Source organism: Arvicola amphibius, chromosome 11 (assembly GCF_903992535.2).
Source record: "Arvicola amphibius chromosome 11, mArvAmp1.2, whole genome shotgun sequence".
NCBI lineage: Eukaryota > Metazoa > Chordata > Mammalia > Rodentia > Cricetidae > Arvicola > Arvicola amphibius.
Window position 1 is genome coordinate 4,326,561 of NC_052057.2, and position 23,825 is coordinate 4,350,385.

At 39.9% G+C, this 23,825-nt stretch overlaps 1 protein-coding gene across 1 annotated transcript; it reads left to right on the forward strand.

Annotated features, from left to right (window-relative positions):
* Positions 1–5,830: 5,830 nt before the first annotated feature.
* Tdo2 (tryptophan 2,3-dioxygenase) lies at positions 5,831–21,719 on the forward strand. Its single transcript, XM_038347274.2, has 12 exons — positions 5,831–5,990; positions 6,206–6,311; positions 7,041–7,131; positions 9,936–10,006; positions 10,980–11,107; positions 12,332–12,518; positions 14,159–14,266; positions 16,116–16,227; positions 17,300–17,357; positions 18,625–18,704; positions 19,536–19,626; positions 21,178–21,719. Exons 1-12 carry the CDS (start codon positions 5,956–5,958, stop codon positions 21,329–21,331), a joined length of 1,221 nt encoding a protein of 406 aa, XP_038203202.1. The 5' UTR covers positions 5,831–5,955; the 3' UTR covers positions 21,332–21,719.
* The last annotated feature ends 2,106 nt before the right edge of the window (positions 21,720–23,825 follow it).

The window sequence follows — 23,825 nt, forward strand, 5'->3', positions numbered from 1 at the left end:
TTGACATTCTGTTACTGCACACCAGAGTGGAAGAATGTTTTGTCTCCAGGGTTCCCAAAAGATGCATTCTGGGATCTTTCATGGAGATAATTCATTAAAATTTGAATCTTCGAAGTATGAACCTCCGTTTCCCTCTAGCAAATTTATTCAGCAATCCATGTACATATAGTTACATGCAGTTGGAATTTGAGTTTGGAAGATTAACCAGAGATCATTGCTTTCATCCACATAGTCCTTGGACCTGTCACAATACCTAAATTTTATCACTAGGTCTGCTACTTTGATTTAGAATATATTTTCTCAAGAGCTGTGTAAACTTTCCAATGTAGGAGCTGAGATATAGCTCAGGACAGAGAGCTTGCCTAGCATGCATGGGGCACTTGTTTCCATCCCTAGCACTGAAAAGTGAATGAAGGGAGTAGATGTGAAGGGAGGCATTGAGGAAAGAGGGAGGGAGAGACAGAGATTTTAAGATTTATATGGGAATATACAGTGTTCTGGCTGCACATATGTCTGCAGGCCAGAAGAGAGCACCATATCTCATTATAGATGGTTATGAGCCACCATGTGGTTGCTGGGAATTGAACTCAGGACCTCTGGAAGAGCAGCCAGTGCTCTTAACCTCTGAGCCATCTCTGGGGAAGGGGAGAGGGGGAGAGTGAAGGGAAAAGGGAAGGACTGGCAACAGCTTGGGGGATTTGGGAGGGTGGAGATGGAGGAAGGGTGGATTTAGGAGCAGGGAAGAAGATTAAGGGAGCCATTTTAGCGTTGGCAAGACACTTGGCTCTAGAGGGGATCCCAGGTGTCCACGGGGATGTCCCCAGCTAGGTCCTTGGGCAGCAGAGCAGAGGGTGCCTGAACTGTCCTTGCCCCACTATCACACTGATGATTATCTCAAATACCACCATAGAATCTTCAGGCAATGGATGGAGATAGAGACAGAGACCCTCATCAGAGCATCAAACTGAGCTCCCAAGGTCCAGCTGAAGAGCAGAAGGAGGGAGAAGATGAGCAAGGAAGTCAGGACCGCGAGGGTGTGCCTGTTCTAATGGGAGCTCACCAAATCCAGCTGGACGGGGACTGAATGAACATACTATCAAACTGGAAATTCTGAATGTGGCTGACAATGGGGGCTGACTGAGAAGCCATTGATAAAGGCACTGGGACTTGTTTCTACTGCATGTACTGGCTTTTTGGGAGCCTAGTCTATTTGGATGCAAAGCTTCCTAGGCCTGGATGTAGGGGGGAGGACCTTGGACTTCCCACAGGGCAGGGTTCCCTGCTCTCTCTTAAGGAGGGAGAGGGAGGGAAGAGGTTGAATGGGAGGAGGAGAGGAAGTGTAAATTTTTTAATGGAAAATAAATAATAATAACAATGATTTATATGGAATAATGCATATTGATGATTATAAAATTTTAAAATAGGATAATGAAGAGTGTTGTGGGAAGGCTTCTTGTTTGTTTCCCAGCAAGTTAGACCTGAAATAATCATACAGAAACTGTATTAATTAAATCACTGCTTGGCCTATTAGCTCTAGTTTCTTATTGGCTAGGTTTTACATCCTAAACTAACCCATTTCCATTAATCTGTGTATCACCACGTGGCTTACCAGTTAAAGGTATGTTTTGTGTCTGTCTCCTGCAGGGCTACATGGTTTCTCTTTGCTTCACCTCCTTTCTACCAGCATTCAGTTTATTTTTTCCCACCTAGATCTACTCTACCCCATCACAGGCCAAGACAGCTTCTTTATTCATTAGCCAATAAAATAACACATATATAGAAGGACTTCCCACACCATTTCCCCTTTTCTGTTTAAATAAAAAGGAGGATTTTCACTTTAACATAGTAAAATTACATGTAACAAAACAGGTTTCAGGGCCGGGCTGTGGTGGCGCAGGCCTTTAATCCCAGCACTTGGGAGGCAGAGGCAGGCGGATCTCTGTGAGTTCAAGGCCAGCCTGGTCTACAAGAGCTAGTTCCAGGACAGGCTCCAAAACTACAGAGAAATCCTATGTCAAAAAAACAAAAAACAAACAAACAAACAAAACAGGTTTTAAGCAAGAATTATAGTTGCAATATTTATATCTACTTTATATTTTATCATAACTATGGAAAACTAACTATTCTTCAACTCCATCAAAGTAGATTGTTTACATTTTGAGGTCATTGTCCTCATTTGTTGCACATTTGTTTACAGATTATGTAATATTCTTACATGAAGTTTTACTCTTTTAGTTATACAGGTATTATTATAGGTCAATAGTTGTTCATGTTTGTTGTACATATAGTCAGATCAATTAGGTTCTTTAGACACATAGAGATTGTATTCTGTCTAGATATGTATTCTTCAACCACTTCAAGGATCGGTGGAACATGGCATTTAAATAATTTAGGGTTCTGTTGACATGAGACATGATTGATTCTGACAGCACCAATCTATTCCCAAGAGAATGTTGAGCATTGAAGACACTCCACTTGGAGTTTTTTCTTTTTGGCAAAACTGGCCTTTGGGCAAGGAACTGACAATGCCTCAACCACTGACAAGTTACATGATATCCAAACATGGACAAGCAGGACTGTCAAATCTTGCCAAGACAGGGTTAAAACAGTTTTGAAAAATTTTCCTGCCTCTGAAAATGATCTGTCAGTGACACTAGGCGTTAGCCAATGTTGGTTGCTTCAACGCTGCAAAATGAGATGTTGAGTGATTGCCCAGGTAGCTAATTGTCTCCATCATATATTGCTAGCTTTGAAAGCTACTTGATTGTACTTCCTGCCTGCTCAAATATTATCTCCCTTCCCAGGCCTTCGATGGGGTTGAAGATTAGATAGTTGTAGTTACTGCACTCTTATGATCTAGCCAAGCCATTTCCTATACAAGACTTAGACTCCATAGAATAGAATGCTTATTAAAACATTTAGCATATGTTCCTTGCTTAATATTGTTTATGCTGATTGTAATTCTAATTATACTTGATATCGGTTCCTAGTGTATATAATTTTGTATTATGTTTGGAACTCTCTTATTTAAACAAAAAGGGAGGTGCTGTGGGAGCACATTCTGCTCCTTCAGCAAATAGCCTTTAAAAGATACCAGCCCACTTGGGCATGGTCTCTTATAGTTTAAAAAGCAGTGAGAACTGTGCGCCCTGCTCTCTGGCTTCTGCTTCTGGCTCCCATTCTGGCTGCTAGACTCTTCCTGCTTGCACTCAGAGGACTGTTTAGGACTGTGATCTGTAAGTTTTCCCCTTAAATAAAAATCCCTTTTATTACCCATTCTTCTGAATTGGTGTGGGATTGTTTTACAACATCACACACAGGCTTTATTTATACACAAAATCATTTCCTCCCAGTCTATAATCATTGATGACAAGATCTTTTCATGGAACATACAGTTCTACAGCTTCTAAAGTCTTTCATGATTACATAAGCATATCAAAGTAAAAGAAGCAAAATGAGCAAACAGCAATTCTCATAAGAACTAAATATAATAGAGAAAAAGAAACAAAATCAGCAAACAGCAAACTTTATGAGAACTAAAACATGATAAAATCAATTTTTTAACTCAATTTTTTTTTTTTAACTTTTAGACGTTGGTGTCTAAAGCCTTGCCATTACAGAAAACAAGACAGGATGTCTAAGTTTGACTAAGTTAGTAGATCAAAGGTTATTTTCTACTACTTGTTACATGGGGCTTTCCCTACATTATTCTATTGATCTACTATAACAAATATCTAATCTTTCTATAAAAATGTAATTCATCTGTCCCTCATTTATTTCTTTTTTTTTTAAATCTAACATTACCTTCTAAAATGTCCTGGTCTGTTCCTTATTCTTTCTTCTGTCAAGAAGTCCTGATCTGACCAGTCTGCTCAGGAAGGCAGGAAGTTCACTGAGTCAAGACACTTTCTCTTTGTGCCTCTGCCACAGACTCATCTTTCAATATGGTCTCTGTCCTTATTAGATTCCTATAAAGAAGAAAAGAGCATCAATAATTCTAACATTGCTTTCTCTACCTCCAGAAGGATACTAAGGTCAGTTTGGCCTATTGTTAGCTTTATAATCAAAAATATCTTTCTTGTCCATACTAGTTTTGTGTCTCTAGGAAAGGGATGAAAACCTAATAATTCAGTTCTAACTTGTCAGCCTCTAAAATTTCCCTAAGTTTGTCTTCTTAAATGATGCATTCCAGATCCTATGTCTCATGCTAACTAGTACCACTTAAGTAATAAGTTCTCAATTTCTTATACAGCTAATTCTCCCGGGGAATCACCATAAGTTTTATTCTTAACAACAGCTTTCACAAGAATTGCTACATTGTCCCAGTTCTAGAATTGGGTGAGATGCTGTTTATAGCAGGGGCCTTTAACAGCAAAGGAGTTCAAATATTAAACACATCAGAGACATGGACAAGAGTTGCGCAGTAACTTCCAGCAACAGCAGCAGGTCAGTCCAAGTCATCGGAGCACTGTGATATTTGTCAAGCAACAATTCCAGGAAAATATTCAAATTTACTAAAACATAATTTAATAAAGAAATTTAGTGTGCCTCAGAGTCTTCCAAATTATCGTTTAAAAGCTTTGGCTTCTGGAGGAAGTTGCTATAAAATTTGAATCAGTTTCTTCCTATTACCCTGTTACGGTTAGATGTTAGCCTGGAAACAGGTTCTGGCTTCAGATAACTCTGAGAAACCTGATGATGACGTATATCTTTCAGATGGAATAAGTGGGCAGTGCTGTCTGTGTCAAGTTTCTAATAGCAGCACAAATCTCCTATAGGCCTGCGATGGCATTTCCATCAAGACTCAACGTAACTCCAAGCCATTATTTATGAGATCAGCACATGCTATTTATAGAAAGAACATCGTATTGATGATTTCTTTCAGAACTGTGGGCATGTAGTAATTGCTCTTTTTGCACCAGGTACAAGTGTGGATGGGTCTGTCTTCCCTGTGACTGGCATGCCTTGGCTGAGTATGAATGGTGAATCCCTGTGACTGGGCATAGCTCCTCTGAGTGTAAACTATTAGTCCCTGTGACTGGCATGCCTCAGCTGAGTGTGAACTGTGAATCCCTGTGACTGGCATGCCTCAGCTGAGTGTAAACTGTGAATCCCTGTGACTGGCATGCCTCAGCTGAGTGTGAACTGTGAATCCCTGTGACTAGCATGCCTCCGCTGAGCATAAACTATTAGTCCCTGTGACTGGCATGCCTCAGCTGAGTGTGAACTGTGAATCCCTGTGACTGGCATGCCTCAGCTGAGTGTGAACTGTGAATCCCTGTGACTAGCATGCCTCCGCTGAGCATAAACTATTAGTCCCTGTGACTGGCATGCCTCAGCTGAATGTGAACTGTGAATCCCTGTGACTGGCATGCCTCACCCGAGTTCAGTACAGTGTGCCTGCTGCTGTTTATGAGAGAAGAGCTAAGTCAGATGAGCTCTAACGTGGACTGGATGTGGTTCTCAGCAGAACCAGCCCCATTCAGTGACTTCTTTCTCCATTAACATTTCAGTTCTTGTTCCTCCAAGAACATAAGAAAATCCTACTTGGAGAGAGTAAACTTGTTTATAATCTCATTGTCTTTAGGGATCCTTACCCTAATAGAAAAGGTTTATTGGAATTAAGTAGTTAAATGCAAATGTCTATGAACTTGTCCTCTATTGATTTATTTGATGTCTTGTGTGTTGAATATAAAAGCACAACTTGGCAAGTCAGAGGGTTTGATTTGGCTCACTCTTCCAGCAAACAAGCTGTGCCCAACACAGTCCACCCTCAAGTTACAGAGGTTCAGCTCCGAGCTAGTTAAGAGGATTGCCTGGCTAAGAGTGTAAGCGGAGTGCTGATTGGCTGGGGCTAGTAATCAGGACAGATAAAAGGCAGCACAAAGATATCTGGGAAGGTAGATACTGTCACCAACCTAGCAAACCTGTGCGCTCCTAAGACACCTCAGTACCATGAGTGGGTGCCCGTTTTTAGGAAACAGTGTGGGGTAAGTGTTTATCTCTGTTCCAACGAAGGGGGCCTCCCCAAACTTCGCCTATAAGCAGTAAAATTTCTAGACTTAAAGATTGCCTTACTTATAAATTATTATTATTATTATCTTATTAATAAACCACATGAAAATAGTAATAGAATCATAATGGCTTATATTTTGGTCACTGTGTTTTCCAAGACCCTCTTTTGTGTTATTTGCTCCAACTGCAGATATTCTTTGAAAAACTTATCTATAGAAGACAGTGAAGAAGACAAAGCTCAAAATGGCGTAAACAGAGCCAGCAGAGGTGGGCTTATCTATGGGAGCTACCTGCAGGTAGGTGGCGAGGACTCACCGGAGTCAGCTGCTATTGTTAGCCACCAACTTCAGCTTCGTGCCTTTCCTGGCCTGTCTTTCCTCAACCATCAATAGCTTTCTGAACCTTAGGGCTCCACTACTCACGACTTATCTATGCCTTTTCAAATCTGCTGCAGCAAATTAAGGGATGAAGTGTACCTCCCTAGAAAAGGCACGGTCAGAGCTGAAAGTTCTATGTCTAGGCAGAAGGTTGTGACAGACAAACCACAGTGTAGATGGTAGATGGGCATTTCTCACCATGTATGCAGAGATGTAGTCAGAATCCCAGACGACCGTAAAGTCTTCGAATTACTCATCACAAAGTAGAAACATTAAAGGTACACAGAACTTTCTCGAAATCACTAGTAAATAAAGGAGAGCTTCCAGCGAGGAATTCAGAGGTCGTCAAGGTTGGCGTTTGGTTTAAAAATTTAAGACGAAAAATGGTTAGAGTTCTGGGTGCCTCTTTTGATGGCTTTGTAAGGATGATCGCTAAGGAATATAATGCCTTCTAGGAGCTTTTTGGAGGGCGGAGAGGAGAGGGTTGCAGACTTGCAGCTGGCCACACAGAGGGTTAACACCCACCACGCTCACTTCAGGAAGGAGGCGTTTGACAACCAGCATGGCAATCTGCTCCTCATTAATGTGTCTTTCTAAAACTCCAGATCTGAAATATCAATCAATCTTCTCATTTTTTCTTCTTTAAAGTTGGAAAAAATTTTGGATGCACAAGAACTTCAAAGTGAAATAAAAGGAAATAAAATCCACGATGAACACCTTTTTATCATAACTCACCAAGGTAAGCAGCAAGGGTCGGGGACAGAGAGCTACTGCTTTGATGGTTTGTCACACATAGGGGACAACCACTTCATCTGTAAGACATTAGAAGACTAGACACACCTAAGCAATTTCCGCATCATAGAAAATTTCACAGGGGCCTCTCTGAGCATCCATCGGTCATCTTCATGGTCCCTTCCCCGTCAGTTAGATTGCATGGGACTCCTGTTTTGTTCTGAATTCGGGAGAGACGTTTTGGCTCTTGAAATTTCACAAAGGATTTACAAGCTAAGAGGCTATTATATTTTGCTTTTATGGAGCATTAACAACCCTAATTTCCAGAAGTAAATCCTTTTAATTTAGTACAAATTTAATTTGATTTAATTTTATATTTTTTGCCTTGATATTTAAGATTTTTATTAATTTTATTCATTTATTTTACCTCCCGACTGAAGTTTCCTACTTCCTCTCCTCCCATTCCTTTACCCTACCTCCCCTTTGCCCCCACACCTTCTCTGCTTCTACAAATACTTATAATTTTATAAAAACACAGCATTAAACAAAACCACATAGTTTTTATATTTGGTAATTTCCAGAACTCTTATTTCCAGACAGTAGTATTCAGGCTATCAATCCGTATCTTCAGGAGGACCTTGCACACTGAGATTACATGTCCATTTCCACAAATGTGTATATTAATAGGCCCATGACCCCAAATATTAAGAATGCTCGCTGTGTGGTAGTCAGTTCTGTGTTACCTGTGTGTCTGTTCAGGAGCTTTGCTCTGGTCTACACACCATAGGCTCTGCCCTTTTGATGAGTTCTTGTCCTTTGTTCAAATGGTTTCTTACTTCCCTGGGTAGCTAATATCAGAAAACCCTTTTAATGAAGAAATTAATGACAGAAAGAGTTGGCTCATTGTGTTATGTCTGTTTTGTATTTAATTTTTCCTTACATTTTTATTGGTGGCTCATACTAAGGTAAAATCAGTAAGAGAGGAACCCTGGCTAGTCAGCGTGAGTGAAATTTAATGATAATTTTGAATCCCATCTCTACTGTTGTGAATGACAGTCTTTAGATTGCCTATATTTCAGACCTCCATAATCGAATGAAGACAATTATTTTGTGTTCCTACTTGTCTCCATGATGAGGAGATGAAATCATACACAGCAAACTTAGAGTCTAGCACATAGTAAGCTTGTAATAGAAGGTGGCGATTGTAATTTGTTATCGTCCACACTTTAGATACAGCATGCCGGCAGTGCCTCACAGGACAACCCACTCAAGGTTAAACCTGGGAAGAACCTGGGAAGAGACATAGAAGATGATCAGCAAACATTTGATTTCCTCATTATCTAAATATAAACATTTGCTTTTGCCAAATCCTATGCATTATTTAAAAATTATTTATCACAACATAGCCTTTATCCATAGAATGGTACCACAGGTGATGTAGCAGGGACACCAGATTACTAACTTTCTGTGCTCATCTAATTAGTACACTGTTGACTTAGTTCACTTATTCCTTAAGTAAACACCCAGTCACAAGCATTGCGCTGGTTACTGAAGGCAAACATGGATGACCGTGATGAAAATCCTTCTGCTGTGGGGTTGATACGCTATGTGAAGGATAGCTAACGGGAAAGAATTACTTTGTTTGCCCAAAACAATCTGGTAACACAAGACAAACTGTCTTCCATGCCTGTCACGTTCTTACTATAAATATTGGGAGTCTGAAGCACAAGCTCCCATTTAAAGGAAGATAACTGATCACGGCACAAATGTATTGACAGGCTGATATTGAGGCAAGTTCTTCATCCCAAATGATGCTTTTAGTAACCAAATGTTTTGGGTTCTAACTACGCATCTTCTACTCAGCTAGGAAGTACGAACTTTGATTACTAGTTGTATCATTTGGTGAGTCTCATGGGAGGGAAAGGCAAGATCTCACAGGCCAACCCTCTGACAGTCCTCAACAGAGATGCTCTGGCAGAGTTCAGGCTTAAGTGATCTAGAACGGAAGTGGAAACTCTCCTAGAGGATGTGCAGCCTGGGGCTGCCTCCCTTAGAAGACAAGGGGCCTCTGTTTGCAGTGTGATGAGCCTGGCGTCTCCCAGTTGCTGTTTGATCAGTCAGCTGCCTGCTGTCTCATCTGTCTTGAGCCCACAAGTCCCTAGAATTGTGCAAATAACAAACAGCCAAAAACCCAAGAACCCCCAAGCAAACAACAACAAAACCTAGATTTACAAATATAAGACCGTACAGTCTTTCATCTAAGCTTGCGATTGCTAATTTCTCAGTGGAGGCACAAAGCAGAGGACCAGGCGTCCACGCAGGCAGTGAGAATGGGTTGTGTGTGCTACCATAGAAGACCTAGACAAATAGTCTGTTGGGAGGAGCCTCTGCAACAATAATGAAAATACAGAATAAAGGAAAATGTCCAGTATATTAGAAAATTAAGAAATAGAGATGATTAAAATTAACTGCTTCTTTCCAGCATAGAAATGGGTCCATGAGCCGGGCGGTGGTGGCGCACGCCTTTAATCCCAGCACTCGGGAGGCAGAGGCAGGCGGATCTCTGTGAGTTCGAGGCCAGCCTGGTCTACAAGAGCTAGTTCCAGGACAGACTCTAAAAAAGCTGCAGAGAAACCCTGTCTCGAAAAACCAAAAAAAAAAAAAAAAAAAAAAAAGAAAAAAGAAATGGGTCCATGATCACATTTTATTAATTTTGAAGTTGCATTCCTCAGTTTCTAATAGGTATCTGTCATCTAATTATAGTCAAAGAAGCACCTGTAACATTCTAACTGACTTTTTAAAAAATTACAGCTTACGAACTCTGGTTTAAACAAATCCTCTGGGAACTCGATTCTGTTCGTGAGATTTTCCAAAACGGCCATGTAAGTTTCAGTGTCATTAAACTGCATCTGTGTGCCTTTTATAAGCGTGTAGAAAGTGTGAAGTGGGCATTTTATCTCATATTTAGTGAAATACTGAAACGACTAGACAGCGTTTGGAGATTCTTTCTGGGAAGCTGTTTCCTCATATTTCAAGTCTGAAAGTGTTTTCAAATGATTCACTGCTCCCTTAAGATTTTTTTTTTTTTTTAATAGAGTAGATTGTCAGGCTAACTCGTAACGATCCTGTAAGAGGTAGCAGAATTTTTCTTCTACTTAGCTTTACCTATGGCAAGATAGGCTAGATGAGGGAAATGGAAAAAAAAAAAGAGTGGGAAGATGAAGAGGAGGGGGAAAGGATCGAAAGACAAAAGATGAGAGAAGACAGAACAGCACCCAGCAGCTAGAAGAGCAGAGCAGCTGCACCCACCTGTCTCCTATTCAGACACTATAATAGGTTCCCTCTCTGAGCCTTTGCTCCATGAGCTCCAGTTCTCTCTCTCCCTCCCTTCCTCCTTCCCTCCCTCCCTCCCTCCCTCCCTCTCTCCTTCTACCCTTTCATCTGACTACAACACCATGGCTTGTCAGTAGCACCTTGGGCATTCAGTGAAGAATAGATTAATAGAGTTAGCCATTTATTGAATCATTTCTTAGAAGTCCCTCTGGTATGTTGAACGTTCTTCTCTGAAATAAAATAAAAGCAGAAACATGCTTTGAAATCAGAGAGAGTCTTCATTCTCCTGGATAGCTTCTAGCTTGCCTCTGTGATAAGAAGAGGAAAAAGATTCCAATTTGTAGACATCTCTGGCATGCCCCTCAGAATTGTATTATCTTCACAAATACTTAGGGTAAACGTTAGTTCCAGCTGTCTCTGTTAATATTTACAGAAATCTGCTAGCAATGCGTTGCCATTCACAATGTAGTCTGTAGCCTCTCTCACTCCCACTGCCGACTCGGGTTCTTCCTTCCGCACCAGGTCAGGGATGAGAGGAACATGCTCAAGGTGATGACTCGGATGCACCGCGTGGTGGTCATCTTCAAGCTCCTGGTGCAGCAGTTCTCTGTGCTGGAGACCATGACGGCCTTGGACTTCAACGACTTCAGGTGTGCACTTCCCGTTGAGAAAGCAGTAGGCTGCACCCTCATTCCGGTTCTGCGAAAGGAGGGCCTGTGGCATAAAGGAGAGGGCTGTTTCATTAGCACTTGAAGAACATTGATGATTCTGATCACAAAACATTAGGTTAAAAGCATTCCATGTCTCGTTTTCGATAGAAAATTAGACAATCAACTAGTTTCAGCTTATCATCATGTGCCTTGTTTTTCTCCATAAAGGATAGTAGACATGAAGTGGCTTAAATAGCTCACGATACGAAAACGCAAGAAATAGTAGTGATGTATAAATAAATATGCCAACTAAAATGTCAGTATTCATTATATGCTCTCAGTTTTAGCTCTAACCTTCTGAACACACACAGCCATCTGTACATGTGTGCGTATTCCTATCTGCATCTGAATTTGAACTTTCGTCTCTAAAAAGCACACATACAGGAATTCTTTTTTTCTAAAATTAGAGGAGAAATTTTCTCAAGAAATTGAAGATGAGTCCATCATATTGTGTAATAGGCGACATTCCAAACAAGTTTCAGAGGGGGGAGGGAGAGGGAGAGGGAGAAGGAGGGAGGGAGAGAGAGAGGAAGAAGAAAAAGAAGTTGGATCATTTGTGCTAGCATTTAAGAAACTAAACTTTCAGCATCACTTAGGGGGAGGGGAAGAGTTTTGATGGCTTAATCACGTCTTAGATCATCTTTTTCTGTGTTAGGCAGCATCTTGTTTGTACTTGCTTTCTCTCAGTGCTCATCCAAGAGAGGAAGATGGATGATCATATCCATGATTAGCACTGATAGGAGGGAGGGGTTAAGTAATATTTGTATACAATCTTTTGCCACTCTGGAAAACACACCTGTCATTTTTCTTAGAAAAGTATGACGCTATGTACACTATTATTTATGTGTATATTTATTCAATATATTCTTATGGAAATGTGTTTAATTTACAATGTCTATAAATTAATATATTAAAATATGCATTGCACTTTTTAAATATGATATTTCACAACTATGGAAAACAACTTCAAAGTAGTCCATAGTGACAATAATGCTTATGTACCTCGTTTTTTATTCAAGTAAGAGGCTTTTTAGGTAAATTCCAGGCAGCTCTGTGCTCCCGATAGCTATTCTGACAAACCCTCTCTTTAGAAGGAACCTTACAGGGGTATACAATCTCATCTCTCCCTTGCTCTTTTCCCCCCTTTCTCACGTTTATTCTCAGAGAGTACCTATCTCCGGCATCGGGCTTCCAGAGTTTACAGTTCCGACTGCTAGAGAATAAGATAGGCGTTCTTCAGAGCTTAAGAGTCCCTTACAACAGGAGACACTATCGCGATAACTTCGGAGGCGAGGCCAATGAGCTGCTGTTGAAATCAGAGCAGGAGCAGACTCTGCTGCAGCTGGTGGAGGTAGGAGCTCCTGCTCAGCCTTCCACGTACAACTCCAACCTCTTGCTAACTTCGGTTCTGCTGCATCAGAATTCAAACACTCTTATCAAAATAAGGCTACATTCATGATAAATAAAGGCAGGGAAAAACCTTATTAAACTTGTAATTAAGCATTCTAAAATATTTAAAATGTTAAAATATTTAAAATATTAAAAATCTTATTGAGAATTTCAACAAGATTTATGTAATTGTATGTCAATATCCAAGAGTTTTATCATCTCATTAAATCATCCCATCAAATATTCCTACTGAGCAATATGCAATTAGTTGATTTTTTGCCTTGATTTATTTATTTAATCAACTTTGTTTCTCTGAAATACAGCATAATTAAAAATTATGCTGAGAGATTTTACTAATTAAATTACTAAGAATGTTCTCATCATGAAAATTCTTATTTAGATTCCATGGAAATTTACAAATAGTGTTCATGGGATGATTAATTGAATTTTTATGATACAAGGTTTGCCTTGGTTTTTGTCATTAAGCTTTTCTCTTTGCAAATTAATATTTTTATCTAGTGAATTGCATTCTACCCTTAAGCTCCAGGGTGTTGAAAGTGCAAGCGATTAGCTTACTATTGCCTACACGTTGTTGGAACACTTAAGACTGGGTGAAGTGAAGAAAAAGCTCATCTCAAAACCAAATGCAGGACAAGTAGGAAATGATAGGTGTTTATACAGCCAGATTGATTTCTAGACCACGAGGTCATCTGCAATCTTCGAATGACTGCAGGAGGTGCTGCAGAGCTGGCTCAGTGGTCAAGAGCAGTTACTGCTCTTCCAAAGAGCGGCAGTTTGTTTCCGTGGTCCCTGATCAGTTTAAACGTTTGGAACACCGGTGGCATTGTTCACTGCCTTCTGGGCAGCCTCTTTTGCTTGGTGGGCTTGAGGTACAGCCACAGCTTCATCAGCCTTTGAGCGGAGAGACTCTGGAGACTCAAGCGTGTGAAGTAATTCTGAGTTATCAATCTCCAACAGCATGCCAGTGATTGCTTCACCGGAGAAAAAATATCTAAACATTGAAAAATTTAAATATTATGAAAAAACATTGCAAAATATAAAATAAATACAAAAAGGAAAGGAAACTTTGAGCCTTATGTACTGAGCAAATGTCAGGTTTAGCAATCTAGTGCTAGTCCTAGATTTTACTTGATTTAAAACAACCAAAAACCCCCCAAAAAACAGTACAATTGAAAACAAATTAATGTTTTATAGACCCTGGGAAAAGAATTTTCATCAGTGTATGAAAATTTGAAGCATTCCTTTCTTTAATTTTGTAATTCTTTATCGTGGAATAGCTTGGGATGTCAGTTCTGTTTTAAGTAGAAGAACTGATAACTAAGCAAGGAAAGGTAATTTGGATTATAAAATTGTTGCTTTAATAAAAATTCCTTAAACAGTGTGTGTGGGGGGGGGAGAACAGCAGTTTGCTCCCCAGCACCACATAGAGAGGCTCACAACCCTGTGGACATCCCCAGGGGATTTAGTGTGCTCTTCTGGTCTCAGTGGCTACTGCACCAAGGTTTATAAATAGCTTAAAATTATGAAGATATTAAATGTTTATGCTTACCAGGTACTCATCTAAACAATTGTTTTCTTAAGGCATGGCTGGAGAGAACACCTGGATTAGAGCCAGATGGATTTAATTTCTGGGGAAAGTTTGAAGAAAACATCCTGAAAGGCCTAGAAGAAGAATTCCTAAGGATACAGGTAATTATGAATTCATGTCGTAAACTTATTGTGAAAAGAATTAGAAATTTATCTAATAAACTTTCCGTTATTTTCATAATTTTCTTTACAATCTGCCTTTTATAAATGCATCTTCTTGAATTATATAATACATAATTGGCTTTAGTTTTCCTCATAGGGATAAACATGATGCCAAATTAAGATCTACATTATAAAGAACGATTTTTACCTGTAGTGAACTAGTATTGAGACAATGTTTATCCTTCTTGAAAACTGTATATTATGGTCAATTCAAGGCACAAGTGGCATAGGAGAGAGAAACTAAACAAATATATTTAACCATGTAGCTTTCGCTGATGTTTCTGCTAGATCCTTTCCATTGGCCACAGACAATATCACTTTGTTCTTTTTTCTTTGAAATGAGGTTGCTTCCAAGTTCTCTTCAGAGTAGACGTCTCTCACAGTCTTCATGACTCAGCTTCTCTAGTCATTCAGCTCTGCCACTTTGAGCAGGGATTTTGAAAGCACAGACTTTGACGTCGTGTGATATGGGCTCCACTTTCATCCTCACCATGGACCTCTGTGACAGTAAATCAATTATTTAACTTCTTTCATAACTTTTCCTGCAGGCAAAATAGAGAGTAAGGCTATCTACCTCAAAGGGTTATCATGATACATTCATGTTTTAAAGAATTTCAATAGCAGTTGAACCTTGGATCGTTTAAAAGGCCAAGTGCTTTTAACCACTGAGCCATCTCTCCCGGCCGCTCAGCACTGTTTTTGAGGGATCTCTGAACACTGCCAACTTTTTATCTTCCAGTAGCTTGCTCATATTTTTCTCCTTCCGCCATGACTTGAGTGCAGATTTCCACTAAAGTAGAGGTCTCTTCAGTCTCCGAGTCTTAGTTGTTCTTCCAAAATGGAAACCTAATGACCTCCTCCTCTTGCCTAAAACCCCTCATGTGTAGTTTTTGTTTTCAAGAAGAAGATAAACATCTATGATGGGGACCCTAAGGTTTTTCATATATCATTTGCTCAAACTGAATGGGGAGGACCCACTAGCTGAACTCAGTGCTCTGAATCCTCTTAGCTTCCAATGTTTGCCACCAGGCAGACCTCTCCATCCCTGCCAACCTTCTGACTGCTGTCACTGCCTGTGATGATGCTTCTGTTCCTGTATAGTGCTATCCCTGGTCACAATGCAGTGCTTGGGTGACTAATTGCATCACATCCTATTCCTACAAGATAATGAGCTTGAGGTGAGGTGATGCAGTTTCTGCTCACAATTTTACATCAGTCACTTTCCTGTGAATTTACTAAATGAATAATCATAGTAATAATTTTACATGCAGGCCCTCTTTGCATGGTGCTTGCTCTGATGGATCGAGGATGGCTAATAGGACTGAGTGGTCTACTACAGCCAAATTAACCAATTGCAAGTGGAACTGTAGGGCGTGCAGATAAAGCAGACCTGTTTTAGCCAATCAAAAGATAGCAGCTAAGTGAAGACAGAATGTAAGCCATATTTAAGAAATGGTACTTATAGACCACAAGAGGCAATATAGAATTTAAATGGAATTTATAGTCTTTCTGATTAAGAAGTAACATTTTCTAAAACTTCTAATGAAGAGTATTGGATATTATTTAAACATAAGTAAAACGTGAGAACAGGAAGTATATGGATGTTTCCTTCTTGAGGACGTTCTCTTCCACATTGTAGTGTTTTCAGTACAGATAAATACTCGCTGTAAAGATAAATACTCTGGGTACCCCCTCTCTACAAGCTGAGAATTTGCTTCTCCTAAGGCAGGCATTCTAAAAGAGTAGTCTGTTCCCTGCTTGGTAAGATTAAAGCAGTATTTCTCCTCAGGCTTTGGAAGAATCAGAGGAGAAAGAGGAGCAGATGGCTGAGTTCCGGAAACAGAAAGAGGTTCTCCTGTGCTTGTTTGACGAGAAACGCCACGAGCACCTCCTAAGCAAAGGTAGATGCTTTGTTCTCAGAGTCTTATACCTCAAGGGTGTATGAGCGAGAATGAAAAATGCACTTCTAGGCCTGTTTATTGAGCCTGACATGGGGAAAATCGGAAGAAAATTGTTTTCCTACTCAGAGAAGTAAGAAGTGGTAAATACGGTGCCTGACAGCCCTTCGTTAACAAGTTTGCTGGTTAGATATACTTACAAGACACTAGGAAACATTTCCATACTATGGGCTCCATGTAAGGGTGTCAAGGGAAAGTTTTATTGTAAAGTTCTCAAAGTTTTTAGAAATAAGCAAGACAGACATAATTATTACTTCTATTGTATAAAAACAACTGTAACACTGACGTGGGTCAGCCTCTAACAGGTGCGAGGCTCCACTATCTATAAACCCTCGGAGAGACATGGCTAACATTTGGCTCTGGCAATGCGGGATGAAGCATTCTTTTTTTTTTTTTTTTTTTTTTTTTTAGATTACAAGCCACACTCTTGTATAATCATCGCACCCCCTGATATTATGAAGCCCCAGTTGGCTTAATCCCTGATCCTTACTCAGCTCTTGAGTACAAGGACTATAGATATGAACTACCACATCCAACACAAACAAGCAAATAACAAAACAATTTCTAAAAGGGAATAAAGTGAATCTTGTTTAACTTTTGATTAGTGAACCACTGTATTGTTTCAACTGGAAAATACTATATCATGAGAGTTACAGATTAATTATATAATGCTGTTCTAGTATATCACTGAACATATTTGAGTGTCTATAACATATATATGTATAATATTAAACATATTGGTAATATATTAATCTGCTTTTAGAACCATAAATTACTAAGTTCAAGCTAAGGAACAAAAACTTAAACATTATTTTTTCTCTGAAAACACCTAAAACATTGAAGTATTTAAGATGGTAATTCAAATGAACACGACTGCCTTAAATTACCTGTCTAGCTGAGACTTGCTGCGAACGCTAGCTTGGTGGTAACATCTAGGGCATGTGAGGCCTTGTGCCCCTTCCCTAGCACCAGAACGAGAGATTTGAATACTGAGAACTCGCTGATTGCCTTACAGGTGAGCGACGACTGTCATACCGGGCCCTCCAGGGAGCACTGATGATCTATTTTTACAGGTAAAAATAAAATTTAAAAACAGAAACTGGTGTGAAACTGAACAGTTGTTTGGGAGGATATGCTAAGGATAAAGACCATAGAGTGCAATCAAAATTCAATACAGTAATTCAGCTTTAGAAGCAAACACAGAAAGCAGCTCCGGTGAATGGCAAGTCTGACTGGACTCATGCAGTTGGCTGTTGGTGCACAATGTGCACACAACCAAATATATGTTGGCTATTAATTATAGGAAGCATCGTGTGTCAGTCGTTAACTGGCCCTAAGGGCCAAAGCTGATCTTTTCTTAGAAGTTCAACGATAAAATCATTATTTCATTAAAAAATAGTTTCAGAGATTTGTCTGTTTTATCAAATGAAAATTTGAGGCCAATGAGCTGAGTGAGTGGGCAAAGACACTTGCCACCAAGCTGGAAAGAGACAGCTGACTACCTCCAACTGTCTCCTGGCCTCTAAGGATGCTCCAGCCAAGGTGTGCACACACCCTGGCTGAAATAAACCCACCCCTACATAAAGAAAATGCAATTAAGATTAAAATGAAAAGAAAAGTAGGCAATTGAGAATGTCTCATAACCGGTTGTCTGCTTGGTCAATGGTTTCATATAAAATTTCCTTTACAGTCTATAAGGTTTTCAGGGTCCCCTGGGTGTTCACTTCCATGGAGACCATGAATATGTGTTCAGCCAGTGAGGATTACATTTCCAAATAAGCCTCAAGGGACTGTTTAAAGAATTTTTTTAGTTTTAAATTTTCATTTTGCAAATTCTCTCAGATCTGTTCCTTCAGAATCAGAAGAAACAAAATCTTTTAACTTTGTTTTCTCGTCTTGCAATAAATGGATGTCCTAAGTCAAATATGTGTCAAGAATGTTGATGACTTAGATGAAAGAAATGCAAGCATATAGAAATTCAAGCTATAGAAATCATCTGTCTTCATGTCTTAGTATCTGCTTAGAAGCATTTGATTGTTTTTAGAATTCTATTTAAGATAAACACATCTCCCTTTCAGTAAGATAGTAGTAGGCAGGACTCTTCTGGCTGGTTACTTCATACAGATTACATGGACCTTTCTAGATTTCACACTAATACTGGGCATTGACTGGTGTTTCTCCCATGTTTTGAGGTAAGGAAACAAAGACGGAGAGAGCAATTCAAAGGTAGTACAGCTCCTAAATACTAAGTTGCCTAGGGCCCATGCATAGCTACTCTGGCTTGTCTTGGTGCCCTGTAACTCTTCAATCAGGACGACTTCCCACTGTTGTTTCCTGTAGGGAGGAGCCCCGGTTCCAGGTCCCTTTTCAGCTGCTGACCTCGCTGATGGATATAGACACACTCATGACCAAATGGAGATGTAAGTACTCTTCCACCAGGTCCCCTCACCTCCCCTTGTGCCTTTACCACCTTTCAGGGATCGAGGAAATGTTTTATTTCCTTTTAGAAAGAAAAGGAAAAGTGAAACTTATGTCAAACTTGGTATATAATATCTCCATCCCCAAGCCAATGTATTAAAAATAAAATAGTTATTTGCTTTCTTTCGTAAGTTTTTTGTTAATTTTCTGGTTGGTGTTTGAAACAATGGGTTTCATTCTATTTACTCACACATCATTTTCCCCTGTATTCACTCGGCCATCAATCTCCCCTTTCCATTCCCTACCCATCTGGTACCTTCTTCCCTGCCCATGGTCACCTTTCCATGTTCATGAATGTGCTACTAAGACTACAACCCAAATGAGAGAAAGCATGCAGTATTTTTTTCTTTCTTAACCCCCTTTAGGACTCCCTCATACCCCAGTTTCTCCATCCCTCCCTATAACTTTACATAATGACCTCTGGTGCATAATTTCATTTTTTTAAAAAAAATTTTCCTGGAGGTAGGATCCCACAGAGAAAGAAATGGAAAGAACTCATGAAAGCCATTACATGGCCCTGCCTCCCGGTTTCTGTAATATAAGGCTAAAAGCAACGGAGAATGAAGTGAAACTGTATGTAGCCTAAGTCGTCACAGGGTTGCTAGGAAACCTGACGGTCTCCTCTGGTGCCCGTATTTGACGTTTCCATCTGGCTAAGTGATAAGGCGTCAGCCTTTACTGAAGCAATAATCATTACCAACCCTTTGGTTTTAGAACACTGCGGAGCTAATGGCAGAACAATATTCATGCGATAAATTTGTGTGTTTGCCTAGATAACCATGTGTGCATGGTGCACAGGATGCTGGGCACCAAGGGTGGCACTGGGGGATCCTCAGGCTATCAGTACCTACGCTCAACTGTGAGGTAAGTTGGGGCTTCTCGCCACAGAGGAAGTCAGCAGATCTTGGCATTTACAGGTCTGTGGATGTCATGTTGGAAAGTTACCCTTACCTCTTAACTGAAAGCAGCACATTTAGTTAAATACCAATATTCCTATGGAAACTCAAGGTCTAAAATTCTCAGTTGCAGAGCTTCATCATTTCATACAGCAGTCCTTCTCAGTCTGTGGGTCATAACCCTCAGAGGTCCAACCACCTTTTCACAGGAACCACCTAAGACCATAGGGAGCCGCAGGTATTTACAATGACTCATTCACGTGGATATTATAAACCCGGAGAATGTTTCTAGTGCATTGTCTCTTAATCCTCACAAAGTTCTGGCCAGAGGAAGTCTTGTAGATTTTTATTCCAGAGTTAGACTCTTCAGTTTCGTATTCACAGCCCCTTTTGTGACAAGTGACAGAATCAGGATTGCAATCAGATTTAGTTGGCTTCCAAGGCAAGTTTTCTTCCTATCACAAAACTTTGCCAGATTTTGCTATTTTAAAGCTATCGTTTAAAATGGCTGGCTATCACACAGAAAAGCAATTTTCATACGAAAACCACTCTGCAAACGTGTGTAATGAAGCCAAGATGATATTTAAATTTATTAATCCTTCATAGAAGTCACATGACATATACTTTGTAGTTAGGAAATATTTTTCAGTGAGCAACAACGAAATCCATATTTTAAGTATATTACTTTACAGACCAACCCTTTAAAATGAAAAAGTAAGGGGCCTAAAACAATGTCTCAGTCATTAGAAATATTTGTTGTTCATCAAGAATTTGATTCCCAAGGCCCATGTAAATCAGCTTACAACTGCCTGTAATTTCAGGTCCAGGAGAGTGACGCCTCTTGCCTCATCAGTACCCGCACTTACATGCACTTAGTGACGCCATACATATACAAGCACACACCCCACACACATACACATACTACACACACACACATGCACACACTACACACACACATACACACACTACACACACATACACACACTACACACACACTACACACACTATACACACACTATACACACACTACACACACACTATACACACACTACACACACATACACACACTACACACACACTACACACACTACACACACACACACACTACACACACTACACACACACTACACACCCACACATCCACACACCCACACATCCACACACAAATATTATTTATAAATTAATAAAAATAAATCTTCCAACAAATAAGAAATAATGTCACAACTTTAACTACGTGAAAACAATATCACAACAGTGACTCTAGGTTTAATTTGGATCACTCTGGTCTGAATCAAACACATTACTGTTGATAAACATTAATCTGGGATGTGATGAAGAGTTACATAATTTTAGTACCAATACTGCCTACAAACCAACCTATATATGATATTTATGACATGTTAAGATGTAAGATTCACTGTTAATTGTTTATGGGAAATGTTTTAGAAAAACTATCGAGCAGAATTTTTCAGTTTTTCCTATTAACAATCTAACATGTAGATGGCACGTATGCTTCCAGTGACAGGTACAAGGTGTTTGTGGATTTATTTAACCTCTCGACGTACCTGGTTCCGCGACACTGGATACCAAAGATGAATCCGATCATTCACAAATTCCTCTACACAGCCGAGTGCTGCGACAGCTCTTACTTCAGCAGCGATGACTCGGATTAACGTCTTCTCAGCGTCTGGGGAAACTGCAGTCTCCTTAGTCCATCTTCTATAAGTTTTTATGAATACATGTTGGAGTAATGTATTTATATATGTAGCTCAGTGACATGGTGTTCTGGCCCAATCTTGGAAACAATCTTATAATCTTGTGTATTGTGGTGATGTAAGATTAAGCACTATGATGAGAAATAATTCATCAAAGCAGTAGCATCATCACACATATGTGTTCCTGCTAAAACTCAACGTACCCTCAGACTTAATAGAACCACTTTAAATAATTACCTCATTGTGTCATGCCTTATAAAGCATATTGAACACTTACTTTATATTAGATATGCATTAAATACTGTCATTCCATACAAAATTTATTCAAATAAATTTTTAAATAATATATTTAGGTTTTGGTTGTGCGTTGCTTATAAAACATGGCTTTGTTGGGGATCTTGAACAGTGCCAGAAATCTTATTGAAGCTTGGCCTAAGGGATGTCATAGGATTATTTCACCAGTTCCAGAACTCAAAGGCACTTAAAGAATACACCACAGGAACCCAGTTCAGCTTCTGGAATATGCTCCTCCTGAAACGTTTTGAAGATGCTTTTCTCTCTTCTGTGTCAATATTAGCTGTCATAGACTGTTTTCTCCCTTACACTGTAGTCCCTGACAATGACAAACCTTGTTTTTCCCAGCTCTAACGCCTGCACTGGAACAGGTCAGTGCTAACACAAAGAACTTCTGTAGAAATAAGTAGCAATTCTCCAGGGAGGAGAGATCTTTCCAACCCACTAAATAGGACAACTGACAAAACAGCAATCACGCATTTCTAACAAAGACACACTGCATTGGTACCTGTGAGGTTCCTGGAATTAGTGTTTCAAGGATGTAGAAAGGAAGATGATGGTGGCCTTCAGCTACAAGGCTTGTGTGTGTGTACTGCGTGCACGTGTGCACAATCACGCATGTGTTTACATTATACACAGTGGTAGTTAAACGGATGAAAATTCAGAGGCAAATACCATGGGGACTAAAGGCAATTCTCGGATATCAATAAGCAAAAGAGCACATGCTGAATTTGTCCTGTGCTAACTATGTGCTCACGTACACTCTGACGGAAACGCCAGTTTCTGTCTAAACGTGGACTAGGTTTTCTGCAAGCTTCATTCCCTCTCATCAAAAAGCACATAAATAATATTTGGTCTATGACTCAAATGCCGGGGAGTCCTGGAGTAAGTTCTACCTGCCAATGTTTATGTTTCTCTAGTAGACTCAATGATTGGGCTCTTTATATCTTTATTTTTTTGGTGACTAAGATATATACCACTGCAAGAGTGTCTTTTTTTCCCCCAAAAGCTTCAATAATTCTTGATGCAATTATCACAGTAATTTGTACTGGCAGTTTCTCCTCTGGGTCCCATTACCCATTGCTCTGGGTGCTGGGAAGCCATTTTAATGGCAACTCTCAGTGGAATTTCAAAGTTACCGCCAAACTGATTGATTTTGCTTGCCGTGGGGACTCGTGGATGACTTCCAGCGTGGTTCCTAAGTGTTAAGTAATGCCTGGACCAGCTCTGCCTCGGGTTCTCTGGGGTTGGAGCACCCAGGAGCCGGGGTAGATAAGTCATCCCTCGTCTACAGAGGATGGAAAAGAGGTGGGGCTCTCCGTGAAGCTCATTTGAAATAATTTGCAAGCTGTCTTCCAGGCATTAGGAGATTCCCCATGGTTTAAAACTTGAGAATAAAATGATAGCATCATTTTGGAGGTAAAAATCTTGGAAAATGCAGTAAGTGCATTACCATAGCACTTTTCAAAGCCGTCTGGATTCTGCTCTCGGCATGATAGTGTGGGAATCTCTGAGCTAAAGGTCATTGAGTTTAGTTACTAATAAATGCTGTCAGAATCAATGGCGTTACTTATATCAGGCTCTAAAGAGAAAGTAAAAGTAATCTGTGGAGTCATGGAGGAGAAAGATATTATATATACATATATATATGTACATGTATGTATATAATATTTGGCAAGAACTACACAAAGATTATTTGAACTCCGTTTCACCGAAGGTTATCATAACTTCATACAAAGACAAAAACAAAAAACAAAAAGCTTTTATGAAGATGTTGCCTGGTGACTATCTGGTCAAGCTTGATGTGGTGGATCTCTGTAGCTGAGGGCAGTTATTCCAGAGAAGAACAGCTTAATGATCTTCATGTTACCAGTAAAATCCCTTGTCTGCCTTTACTTCGTGGACATACTCAGGACATCCCCCAGCAGCATGCATTGTGGAACATAAACTCATTTTCTATGCGGCATTTGTCTCAGTTGTTATCCGAGGCTGGCTGGGGCTAAGTGAATTGTGGAGAAGAGAGACAGGAAAACATATACCTCCCAGAAAGGATCAGTGGAATGGGGGAGGAAGGAGGTAGACAGAGGAATGGGTTCTAAGGTGGAGTTGACCTGATTGGGTACCTAGCCTAGAATGCCTTTGACTTTATTGAGTAGTT

What these genes read in the sequence shown, in the direction of transcription:
- Tdo2 (XM_038347274.2), top strand. Translation starts at nt 5,956, where the DNA reads ATGAGTGGGTGCCCGTTTTTAGGAAACAGTGTGGG. An exon ending in AGATTTTCCAAAACGGCCAT is followed by an intron (nt 10,007 to 10,979) that starts GTAAGTTTCAGT and finishes CTTCCGCACCAG; the next exon opens with GTCAGGGATGAGAGGAACAT. An exon ending in TTGGACTTCAACGACTTCAG is followed by an intron (nt 11,108 to 12,331) that starts GTGTGCACTTCC and finishes GTTTATTCTCAG; the next exon opens with AGAGTACCTATCTCCGGCAT.